The following is a 13,128-nucleotide window of genomic DNA, read 5'->3' as shown; positions in this document are numbered from 1 at the left end:
TCACTCAATTAAGTGTACGAATGAAATATGTTAAAGTTAATTGGCGTGTATGTGTAAAAACTCGAGGCAAAATATAATGAGATCTCTTTATGATACAAGGTGAGCCATAATATTATAACGTGACGAAAAATAAATTATATTGATTTAGCTAGACATGTGTATCATGGATATATAAACTAAAGTAAACTAAACTAAGAATAAAGTAATTACATCGTTTAATAAAACTATCGTACTCCTTTAGCTGAAATCAGTGGAGTAGCAGAATCATGCGTGGAATTATCATGTTATTTCGGCGCGGTGTGCACCGACCGTACTGGGGGCGCGCTGTGCGAGTGCGCCGCTGCCCCCTGCCCTGATAGTGATTTGAATATGCTGGTGAGTAGTTTTTATGGATATTTTATAAGTATTCAGTAATAATTTCAGAAAGAGACGATAGGGTGATAGAGGCACTGATCCAAAAACTTAAGGAAGGCGTTCTGCATAAGCCAGGCCAAATCTAACATTCCACACCTATATACATGTATAAAATAATTATATAAAAGACAATTATATATGAAATGTACTATAATAATATATGTTAAAAAAAAAAAGATTGTCGGTAGGGGTCTCATCCAACCCCTCTAGTATAATCTCTAGATATAAGTACAGTTTAAATTGTCCCAAAATTAAGTACGCCACATTAAAAGAACTTTCTTAAAATAAAAAAAGGCACGGGCAACTATGCGCCCGTGGATGTAGTTTTAAAAAAAAAAAAAAAAAACATTATATTCCGTTCGAAGTTGAAGTTGTTCAATAACTATACAGCAAAAAACTTGTAGCTGATGTTTTTTTTACTTTTTGTATATTCTTCTTTTCATATTAATGACTATAATATCTGAAAACATAATTGGAAAATTTTATTAGTTATTTTCGTATAAGTAAACTCAACCGACCCTCGAACTTTAGACTATATATTTAGAAACACTAAAAGTTGAAACCAAAGAATAATAAATGTAAAATTTGAATAAATGTTTATTTTAAGCAACATTTCTAACTTAATTAGAATGCTAAAATTCTCAAACCATGTTTTATTAAGACACGTTCTTAAGTGAAGGGCAGACCCCTTCAATCTATTTTGGGATAGGCGGAATTCGAAACGATTTTACGCTTGTATAATACTCGTATAATATTTCATACATATCTTTATTCAGAGTATGTAGACGAAACAACTTATAATCTATTTCGGAATTTTATTTGAAGAATGTGTTGAATATTGACAGGTTTTAAAAACATATTATCTTTCTTTATTTGTCGTGTTTTTTATTTAAATCTTTACAAATAATAAGGAAGTGTTTATAATATGTAAATTGACATTCTTGTAGAGTGAAGTTCAGACGTAGACGGGTTCAGCAAATGATGATTGTGGATTCAAATTTCATTCCATTTAATCCTAGAAAATATTTATATCTGTAATATAAAATGACAAAGACAGGAGTAAATGGAGTATGGAATCTTACATATACTTATCATTATCTTTTTTTTCGTTTAAAAATATAATTAGCATCCCTCGCCATTTAAATATTTACGTTTTATAATTAAATTTATAAAATAAAAGATGGAGGTTTAATCACTTTTCTCCCAAGATACCAGAAATGTTTTCAGACAATGTGATGAAACTAAAATAAATAATTTTTCACACGTGGTTTAAAATATTTGTGTATTTTATATGAATCCACATATTTTCTTATTTTTTTGACTTTCTAAAAAGTGTTTTCTAGACATTTGAGATTGTAGCTTTTAGTCTAATCTACTTATGGTTAAATATATTAGCTCATAAGACCTTAATAGTGCTATAGAGGAAATAAAGCCGTGTACATTACGAAGGAAGTAATTCGGAGAAAAACCTCATTTGTACTAAATCAGACTAAAGCGCGTTGCACCATTAACAAAGCTTAAACAAATACGTACATTGTAGCTTGAGACTACTAACAAGTGGAATCTTAAAATATTACTAAAATGTTAGCCATTTCAACGTAGATTGTATGTAATATAATTAATTACACGAAAAGGTTCATTAATAATAATACTCACTCTCGAATCTTGAAGTCCAACAAGTGTTCAGATTTTATTGGCCTCTCAACGAAACTTAAAAGTTGAGTGGATTTTCAAGTTAAATTCTCTTTAAGTTAGTTAAGTGCAATAAAATCAACAGGTATGCGGAAGCGACGGTAAAACTTACGAATCTGAATGCCACCTCAAATTGCAAGCTTGTCGTACTCAAGAAGACATCGTGATTCAAGCGTTTGGGCCTTGTAAGTTATCAGAGGTCGCAGGAACGGTCGGTCCTTTGAGGCCCTCCTCGCCGATACAATTTACTCAACAAGATGACGGAGCTGCTTCAAAATCAACCAGACATTTACTCAACCCAGAAAAGTACTACAACAAATATGATTGGACAAGAAAAGAAACACCCAGTGACTTTGACAGCATTGTAACGGGACAAAAATTGAAGGGTGAGTCACTTTGAGGAAAGACAATAGGCGCTTACCGAAGCAATTTCGTAATTTCAAAGCCCAAAGTGTTTAATTATTTTGGCGATTGACGACGTTAATTGATATTTTCATTTTAATATTAAAACGTCTCAAATATTATTCTCAAGCATTAGCATATTGCAATATTTACATTTTTCTCTATTTCATATTTATGAAAGCGATTTGAATTGTAAATAATTTAGAAAGCTCGTTTATTTTGCAATTACGAGTTTAATAGCGTTTTATCCGCTGCCAAATTCCAACAATAGCGGCGATGCGATAGTTTAAACTTTCAAATGTAGTTTCCGAATTACTTAATTTACTGTAGACTATCCGGCACTAGTATTTTAGCAACATCTCAATTCATCTTAATCACGTTAATTTTGTAGAGATTACAGTTTGGCTTGTTGTGCGAGCAGTTTCCCTTGTCACGTTGTGACACTGTTCCCCGTATCCTTAACTTAGTTACCGATTTATCTTACTTATTTGTTGCTCCAAAATAATGATAGAGAATTTGCTCTTGTTATATTACTGGGTATAGTATCAATGCGTACAAACTGTTCATAATCTTGTTTTACTTTGCGACAAATAACATGTAGCTATTCATTTAAAATAAATAAAAGAGAAATATAGAAATTGCATAATACACTAAAGCTTTATTATATACGAGTATTACGTATACTTTTATAATAATTTACGAAAGTTAGATAATGGAGATAGTTAATTACCTTTTTAATATAAATACTATAATTAATTGAAATAAATGCAAATCGATTGCTTAGCAAGTTGAGAATATCAGTGACATTACAACTGGGCAGGTTCGCAAACAGCTACTACGGCCACGGTGGGTGCAGTGGGCGCGCTGCTGGGCGACCTGTGCACGGAGGACGCGGACTGCGGGGCGTTGCCGGGCGCGTACTGCGCGCGCGGCGGCTGCGTGTGTCGTCCCGGGCACGTGCCCACTGTGCATAGGAAGGCTTGCGTTGGTGAGTTGTTCTTGTATACTAGCTCAGTAATATTATTTAAATGTATATTTTTATTTTGTCACTCTGATGTCGAGGCAAAGCGTGGTGATGAAATCCGCCACTCAACGTGGGAAACGGATTGTCTTAACACTTGGTTCCCTCTGCGTACTTTGCTGTGTGCAGGATACAGCATGAAGCTGAGAGTAAGAGAATTTTTAATAGGAGATGATCCAATTTAAATATTTTATTAAATTTAATGGCGAGTTTCTTACAGGCGTCAAAACCAATTCTTTTCGGACAGTACATGTACACATTTTTTTAAATCCATTGACATCCTATTGAACGCTGGATGAAATGACATATCAATTCTTCTAAGAATAGACAAACACTTTGAGGCACACTCGTTTCCTCTTCGAAGGCGATTCAAAATTATATTATTTATTATTTGCTATATATTTTTTGGCTGATGCTATTTTTCGTTGTTAAATTTCAAATGATAAATGCGTGTTATTATAATATCACTTATTTTTATGTGTGTGTAAGTTCAGTTTAAGAGAAGACGGTCACTACTTGGTGCATTTAATTATAGAACTACACCCCAACCTATTTATATGTTATATATAAATAGGTTGTAGAGTTGTATTTATATATATTACTTACGAGTGCTACATATATGTTGAAATATTTCAGCGTACCTTATTTTAAAATAAAACAACAGTAACATACAGAAATAGAAATTGTAAAATCTATTTCAGTGGGTACTCTACAACTATAACATTTTAAGAATTCAAACACAATGTATATTTTGTTGCAAGAGAAATACTTACGACATTGTTGCAGAACAAATAACTCAAGAAACAACGGAGGAATACAGTGCATGTTTATCAGAGCCGTGCTACAATCTCGGCAGCTGCATAGACTTGCCGGGCTCCACGTACGCCTGCGTGTGTCCCGATCCTTACACCGGCCTCAACTGCGAATTTCATATCAAAGATGCTCAGCCTTCTAGTTACATCGAAACTCCATCGTTTGACGGATCGTCCTATATACGCCTAAAACCACTAAAGGCTTACCATAAGTTGAACATCGATATTGAATTTAAGGCATTCTCCGAAAATGGGGTCATATTGTACAATCAGCAGAAACCCGACGGTACGGGTGATTTTGTTTCGCTCGCGTTGGTAAACGGATATTTGGAGTTCAGGTGATTTTTATTCTTATTTCATATTTCGATTTCGGTCCGGAACTGCGGGTTCGGAAATATTGTGAACAAATATTATCTCTTTACTATTCCATGTGTGTTGAATATAACGTGTCCCATCTAGAATAAAATTCCAATAGGACACTGAATATTGGCAATTTTTCGATCTTTATATAGACGTTGGTAACTTTTTGTTAGGTACAATCTTGGGAATGGCGTAATAATTCTAACGTCACTTGAAAAAATAACGTTGAACGAATATCATAAAGTATCGGCGAAACGATATCATCGAGACGGAATCCTCTCAGTCGATAATATGGAAGATGTCGCCGGACAATCCACTGGTAATCTAAAAGCGTTAGATCTCGCCGAGGATGCTTATATTGGAAGTGTACCTACAAATTATTCCAGGTATTGTATAAATTATAATAAATTCTATATAATAAGCATGTGCTCGCATTTCGTTAAAATATTCATAAAATGAAACACTTGGTAACTGGAAAAGTTTTGAAAATACTCTAGAGTGTAGAATCTAATTCCCTCCATGTAATTTATTTATCATATAAATTTTATTCATGAATAACTTAAGCAATAATATAATATTTAAACTATTGTTCTTGTTTCTATTTAGAGTATTCGATAACATCGGAACTCGAAGCGGTTTCATCGGCTGCGTAAAATACTTGAGGATAATACGTCATCAAGTCACAAAGAAATTGGGTCGTCCGGACTCATTATTGGTGTCCATAGAGAATGTTCGAGAGTGCCAATCTAATCCGTGTATGAGTATGCCGTGTAAGAATGCCGCCACGTGTAAATCCGAATCGGATACTGAATATATATGTCGGTGTCCGATAGGATTTCAAGGAGCCAATTGTGAGGAGAGATTAGATCCGTGCGAATCGAATCCCTGCGGATATGATGAGGGGCTATTGTGCGATATCGGAGCGGACGGCGGGCACGTCTGTCGGTGTTTGTTCGGCGACACTGATTCTAATGGGAACACGTGCAACAACGGTAATCACTACTTGATCATTTCGTTCGATCTCGTTAACTGATACCTTCGAATTCTAATTTACACGAAATTAACATACTTCTGTTTGTTTTTAGACGTCAATGTTGTACAAGAAACTTTGACACCCCAATTCAATGGGACGAGTTATATTGAATTACAGCCACTCGAAGGCCTCGGCAAGGCATTCAGAATCGAAATTTGGTTTTTAACGAACCGATTTTCTGGAATGCTCCTTTATACCGGCCAGTCAAATAAAGCCAAGGGGGATTTCATAGCGATTAACTTAGTTAATGGATACCTACAGTTTAGGTACAATTTGGGGAGCGGAATCGCCAATATCACGTAAGTAAGGCTTAGAGGCCGAAGAATTAATCTAACGAATTAAGTAAAACGCTTAGGTCCACAGACAATAATTTATTCTCCCTATGCAAATAGAATCTCTGCCAACTTAGATGAAAATTAATAGTTTAACAGCCTGATGAGTAACGGCCAAATAATAATTACGTCGAGAGAGCTATTAGTGCCTTTGCTCAGTAGACTAAAATATATTTCGCTTGTATATACATACAAGAAACAACACTACTATATCAAGGGCATTTTCCTCATAATGTTTGCTAATAGGTTAACTATTGTGCATATTATATGAACATATTGCATACCTATAACTTGTATTAATAACTTTACGTTATGAATATTCTAACATAAATTATAATAACCATACTTTACTAGATCACCTGTATCAATAACAAAAGGCAGATGGCACAGGGTGAGAGCCACTCGTATAGGAAGACATGGAAGCTTGCAGTTCGATCATCATCCAACACAAAGAGGCGCATCTGCTCCACCACTCACTCACCTTGAGCTTACCTTACCACTTTTCATTGGGTCCTTACCGTAAGTCATACTTGTAATATAACATTATATTTATATTTAAATTTTGTTTATTGTATCCTATATATTACTTTTAATTTTACTATTACATAGTTACTTAGCTAATTGAATTTCTTGAGAAAGGAGTGTCTTATGACTGAAATATATATTGAATATTCTATCTACTACTTCTACTTTAAACTTTTTTATGCTATAAGTGCAATGTTTGTTATAATTTGCTATATTTGCAAAAATCCTAAAATAGTTTAAAAGATATTAAAATTATTAACGAAATAATATATGACTATAAAGTATTGGAACCTATAAAAACAATAAAAGACTATAAAACTTTTTGGATTGGAAATTTGTGTTTTTTTACATTTTTTACGCTAAAAGTTGTGACTATAATTTCTAAAATATTTTATAGTATAGGATTTTTTATACATAATTCATATAAAATTTCTTAGTGGGTCGCGAAAATTATACTTTAAAATATTACAAATTATACGTTGCCTTGATTATAATTCAAGCATTCACATCAATTTCACTTCAACTACATTATTTACATACATTACTCATAGTAAATTTTGATATTTTGGTCAAATACGTACCTAGTGTTGCGAAGCGCAATTTGTCATACGAGAATGAATATGAAATATTTTGCAAGAGAAAACTCATTTTGTTTTTAGTTCTCGCTTCACTGACATTCAATTTACGGTTAAAATTTGGCGCACGAACAATTTATTTTTGTATCGTTGTGAAAAAATTGTGACTGACATATATATGTAGATATAATTGTGAATTGTGAATGTCCGCCGGAAATAATGTTACTACCCTTTTGAAAGGATATTTTCGAGATTTTTTTTGGAATTTTTATTTCTGAAATATGATTTTTTTATATTAAACTAGCGGACGCGCGCAGCTTCGCCTGCTTATTTGCACCCTTAGGGGTAAATTCTAAAAAAACCACGAAACACGTGTTCAATGAAATCTAATTAAGAGTATGAATTTCAAATTTTATAAAAATCGGTGGTGATTTAGAAAAAAATCCATACAAACTTTCAACCCCTACTTCACCCCTTTAGGGTTAAAATTTTTCAAAATCCCTTCTTAGTGGATGTCCAGATTACGAAAGTAAACATCTGTCCAAATTTCACGTTTCTACGCACAGCGGTTACGGCTGTACGTGCGTCTTACCTCAGTCAGTGAGGACAAGTCCTTTTATATATATAGATTATCATTCTCATAATTGTATATCATATATTATATTATAACATTTCTTAAAACAATATCATACTAATGTAATAACTTCTTATCGTCTATATTACATTACGTAAAACATTTAGTCCACCACCATAAATCCAAGATCAAGATATCAAAAATCGAATATTAAAACAATCATTCTTCCTTAGATCCTACGTCCGTCCGCACAAAATGTCGGGAGTGACCAGCAGTTTCATAGGCGCTGTGCAACAGGTGTTCGTGAACGGCAACCCCTTGTCTCTATACAGCTGGGATATAGCTAAGTGCTCTGTAGTGGCGGAGGAAGACAGACTGCCCTGCGCCACCAGTGGCGTCACTAAGTACGGCGGACCGCCTTGTGGGGACGGTAAGTGTATGAGTTATGTACACTGCAACAGATTTACTTGATTGCTTGCTCTTGCACTCCCACTTGCAATCCTTGTTCTCGATTTCAGGTAGTTAAAGTTGGATTAGTTTCCGAACTTTAAGTTAACTACTGTGGTTGCTTTGTAAGTCATGTTGCACGGATTTGCTGGCAAATTTGAGTTTTTAAGTCAGTTAATCGTTAATCGAATATTATTATGATATCAATCTCTATAAAATATGTATTTTGTTAATGAATAGTTTGAATGAGTAGTTATTTAAAAAAATAAGCCATCTATAATACATGCTTTCACAGAAAATTTGGAATTTAAACAGTCATACCAATTATAAATAGTTGCTATAGTAACAATATAATATTAAAGTCTTAAAGGCTTAAAATTTAATAACTGAGCCTTGAAATGTCAAGTAGTCAAAACCTTTGTGGATTAAAATAACGTTTCAAAGCAAATCTGTTCATAAAATATATAATAACTAGCGACCCCCTTGCGGCTTCGCCCGCTTTTACTACTGGATTATTCATATAATGTATGTTTGCAAAGCACTTAAAATAATGTAAAAATTAATTAAACCCTAATGCAACCCGCATTTTCGTAGTTTCAATAAGGATTTCCAATTGTTTTACACATCAAGGATTTTTAGTAGGTACCGTTATTTTAAATCTGTGCTACTAATCTTTCCAACTATTATTAAAATATATTTAAATGACTATTTTTAGATAGTTAAATTACTATTTTTAAACGGAAGAAATTATAAACAAAAACCTACCTACTAATAACTACTACAAAAAATATGAAACCAAATATATCGCGCTGAAATAATACATTCAACTCCAATTATCCAATACCTACGTGCAAACGCATCTAAATCTTCGTTGCTATGCCTCTATAGCAGGCGGGTTTTTTTTCGAGCTTGTGGTTAATGTTGAAGAGGGTATTCTGTCCCTGATGAAAAGCAAGCACTATGTGGCTGCCTGTGAGGAAAATTAAATAGAATGCATTGGCCGGAAATCGAACCCGGGCTGCCCGCGTGGCAGGCGAGCATTCTACCACTGAACCACCGATGACTGCTCATGACGCGCTTGTATAAGCAAAACGTCGCGGGGCGGCAAGGATGTTTTAATATTATAACAACTTCTAAAGTACTTATTAAAATGAAAAAACAGTAAAAGACAGTTTTGATCTACATTAAATGGCCAACGTAACTAATATACTTATTTATATGCTGAGAGTAAAGGATAAGTAAAACTTGAGTCGGCACAGCTGATGTGTCAACGGCGGGCTGTGTCAACAATTAAATGCGTTTTTCTCTAATACTATTCGCAATTTCGAAATAGTGTAAAAAGCAAATTTTATCTTCGTTTAACGTAGAAAATTAATAAAGTATTTTAAAGGATAAGGACTAATACCATTATGGAAAAATATCCCTCACAATAAAAAATATATTGAAATTACTATTTTTAGACAGAAATATGATCACTACACGTTATTCTTAAAAGATAAAAATATGCTCTCGCGGACTTTTTTGTAGATCTTATTAAGAGGAACAATACTCCAGTACATTATTTTCATGTAGTACTTACCATTAAAGCAGCGCATGCGCGAAAGTGTCTCAACGGGTAGGATTTTAGACACATTTATCGTATTTATGTTAATTTACATAAGAATGTACAAATAATAAACTATATATAAACCTTCCCTGAGAAATACTCGACCTAATGGTGAAAACTGCATAAAAATCCGTTGGGTGGTTTAGAAGAAGAAGAGTTAGAAAGTTCAGACAGACACGAAAAGCGACTTTGTTTTATAAGATACTAGCGACCCCCTTGCGGCTTCGCCCGCATTTACTACTGGATTATTCATATAATGTATGTTTGCATTTTCGTTGTTTCAATAAAGATTTTCCAATTGTTTTACTCGGCAAGGATTTTTTAGTAGGTACCGTAATTTTAAATCTGTGCTACTAATCTTTTCAAGTACTTATTAAAATATATTTAAATGACTATTTTTAGATAGTTAAATGACTATTTTTAAACGGAAGAAATTATAAACAAAAGCCTACCTACTAATAACTACTACAAAAAATATGAAACCGCGCTGAAATAATACATTCAACTCGAATTATCCAATACGTGCAAACGCATCTAAATCTTCGTTGCTATGCCACTATAGCGGGCAGTTTTTTTTTTCGAGCTTGTGGTTAATGCTGAAGAGGGTATTCTGTCCCTGATGAAAAGCAAGCAGTACGTGGCTGCCTGTGAGAAAAATTAAATAGAATGCATTGGCCGGGAATCGAACCCGGGCCGTCCGCGTGGCAGGCGAGCATTCTACCACTGAACCACCGATGACTGCTCATGACGCGCTTGTATAAGCGAAACGTCGCGGGGCGCGTTTCGCAGCAAGGATGTTTTGATATTGTAACAACTTCTAAAGTATTTATTAAAATGAAAAAACAGTAAAAGACAGTTTTGGTCTACATTAAATGGTCAACGTAACTAATATACTTATTTATATGCTGAGAGTAAGGAATAAGTGTAACTTGAGTAACATACAGCTGATATGTTAACGGCGGGATGTGTCAACAATTAAATACGTTTTTCTCTAAAACTATTCGCAATTTCGAAATAGTGTAAAAAGCAAATTTTATCTTCGTTTAACGTAGAAAATTAATAAAGTATTTTAAAGGATAAGGATTAATACCATTATGGAAAAATATCCCTCACAATAAAAAATATATTGAAATTACTATTTTTAGACAGAAATATGATCACTACACGTTATCCTTAAAAGATAAAAATATGCTCTCGCGGACTTTTTTGTAGATCTTTTTAAGAGGAATAATACTCCAGTACATTATCTTCATGTAGTACTTACCATTAAAGCAGCGCATGCGCGAAAGTGTCTCAACGGGTAGGACTTTATAAACATTTATCTTATTTATGTTAATTTACATAAGAATGTACAAATAATAAACTATATATAAACCTTCCCTGAGAAATACTCGACCTAATGGTGAAAACCGCATAAAAATCCGTTGGGTGGTTTAGAAGAAGAAGAGTTAGAAAGTTCAGACAGACACGAAAAGCGACTTTGTTTTATAAGATATAGGATACGATTGTATATTAAATTTATGTAAATTATTTTCGTTATAAAACCATTACTTTAATAAATGCAACATCCATCTAGGTCTCACCCCTTGCAAAAACAACGGTACGTGTATACCGTTGCTGAACGAATACAAATGTACATGCCCAGACGGGTATCAGGGGAGGAACTGCGAGGTCCAATTAAAAGTGGAGATGTTAAACGACGGAGCGCCCATTAAGTTCGACGGAAATAATTATTACTCGTACAGAAGCCGGGGCGGCCGCAGGTAAGTTCCAAACGGATTAATATTCATACCGATAAAACCCTCTCCGCATCTATTAAATCAATAGACAACATTATAACAACAACCATTGTGCTCCAATATCAATTTATTAGTTAAATTAACGATAATTTATCATTTTCAATATGTTTCATTGTGTCGTCAATTACGCTAATGAATATAAAAGCCACAGATTAATAAAGTAATTGCAGCAGAAAAATATCATTTAAATCAATGGATAATTTGATTGTTACATACCATTAAGGTCGCTTTCATTTTCGTGTGGTCCGTCGCATCGCAAATGCCCGCATTGTTTACGATAATAATGTTATCAATTTTATCCACGCTGATTGCACGTTGATACGCTGCAGTCAATTTCTCGATTGACGGTAATCCGTAATGACTTTTTGAAACAATAATATCACTTGTATATTATGAAATATTAATTGTTTAATTAATATTGCTAATAGTAGGAAAACGATATAAGTTAAATTGTTTCTATTTTATTGTATTAATGATGTGTGTGAATTATTTTTGTTTCACAGTTTTATTTGATATTTAATTCACATTATCTGCATCAATTATGCTTCAATTCTTGAAGCATATCTTTTTAAGTTTATAGCGATAGAAAATGGGTAATTTACCTAGATATTAGTCGTTTATCACCAATTACTGAAATTTATTTGTCTTTGACTAAACAAAGTTGACCATACTGCTTCCTTCATTCGTTAACATTGTATTAGGAGTAAGTCATTTCTTAATTTAGAAATTCTTTCCTTTTATTAAATAACATTAATTTTATTGACACAATTTCTTTTTTCTAGCTTACAAACTAACCCAGAAGGTGAAGGACATTATGACGTAAGATAGCACTCGAAGGTTGCTCGCAATAACGTACTTAGATATAAGTTTTAATGAATCGATCTACAATATAACATAGATTAGGTAAATTTACTTTACTTGTTTAACCTTTACACATACTATGCACGTTATCTAATTTAAACTTCTATTTCAATGTAACTACAATTTAGCTATGATTATATTATGGCAGTAACTGGCAACAATATGACAAACATTTCTAAGTTAGACATTAAATCGCATTATACATTCGGAGCTTATTCCAATAGTGGGACTTCATTAGCCTTTGTAAATTGAGTTGAATCTATCAGATCACGCTAAAGTGCTCGTACGTGACTTGCCTCAATTCGATGGAATATGCGAAACTCGTAACGTCCTTTCAATGACGTCAACTTGTGTCGAACTGTTATACGCTGAACTAACTTAATTCATTAAAGGCTTCCAATATTTAAGCATTTAACTTACCTCGCTTGAACTTGTGCGGCATGTGCAATGCCTTAGGCTCTGTTTATTTCTGCATGGCGTTGGATCTTCAATTTGCTTGCCTTTTACCCTTTCTATTTTAGCTTTAGAAAAAGTACAAGACAAATGATTAAAATAATGTCTTTTTTAATTTGTACAAAATGTTTTGTAGTAAACAGTTTTTATAACGAGTGGGCAAAGCGTTGAGCGAATTTAAAAAAGAATATAGAAAACCTACAAATAATAGTGTTGATTTCT

At 33.5% G+C, this 13,128-nt stretch overlaps 1 protein-coding gene across 2 annotated transcripts in view; it reads left to right on the top strand.

The window, feature by feature from the left end:
* The window catches only part of LOC146535637 (agrin-like), a 97,210-nt gene that overhangs the window by 71,866 nt on the left and 12,216 nt on the right, over window positions 1-13,128 (top strand). For both annotated transcript variants that reach the window (XM_085190652.1, XM_085190651.1), the window contains 10 exons: window positions 242-375; window positions 2,192-2,492; window positions 3,329-3,496; window positions 4,316-4,679; window positions 4,875-5,087; window positions 5,308-5,693; window positions 5,787-6,033; window positions 6,421-6,585; window positions 7,974-8,170; window positions 11,370-11,556. In XM_085190652.1, the coding sequence (XP_085046778.1) occupies window positions 242-375; window positions 2,192-2,492; window positions 3,329-3,496; window positions 4,316-4,679; window positions 4,875-5,087; window positions 5,308-5,693; window positions 5,787-6,033; window positions 6,421-6,585; window positions 7,974-8,170; window positions 11,370-11,556 (2,362 nt within the window). The remainder of the gene's footprint in view (window positions 1-241; window positions 376-2,191; window positions 2,493-3,328; window positions 3,497-4,315; window positions 4,680-4,874; window positions 5,088-5,307; window positions 5,694-5,786; window positions 6,034-6,420; window positions 6,586-7,973; window positions 8,171-11,369; window positions 11,557-13,128) is intronic.

Source organism: Heliconius melpomene, chromosome 10 (assembly GCF_056956725.1).
Source record: "Heliconius melpomene rosina isolate 202511_hmr_F chromosome 10, ASM5695672v1, whole genome shotgun sequence".
Classification (NCBI taxonomy): Eukaryota; Metazoa; Arthropoda; class Insecta; order Lepidoptera; family Nymphalidae; genus Heliconius; species Heliconius melpomene.
The sequence above is the reverse complement of the archived record's forward strand: the minus strand, read 5'-3'. Positions and strand labels throughout refer to the sequence as shown.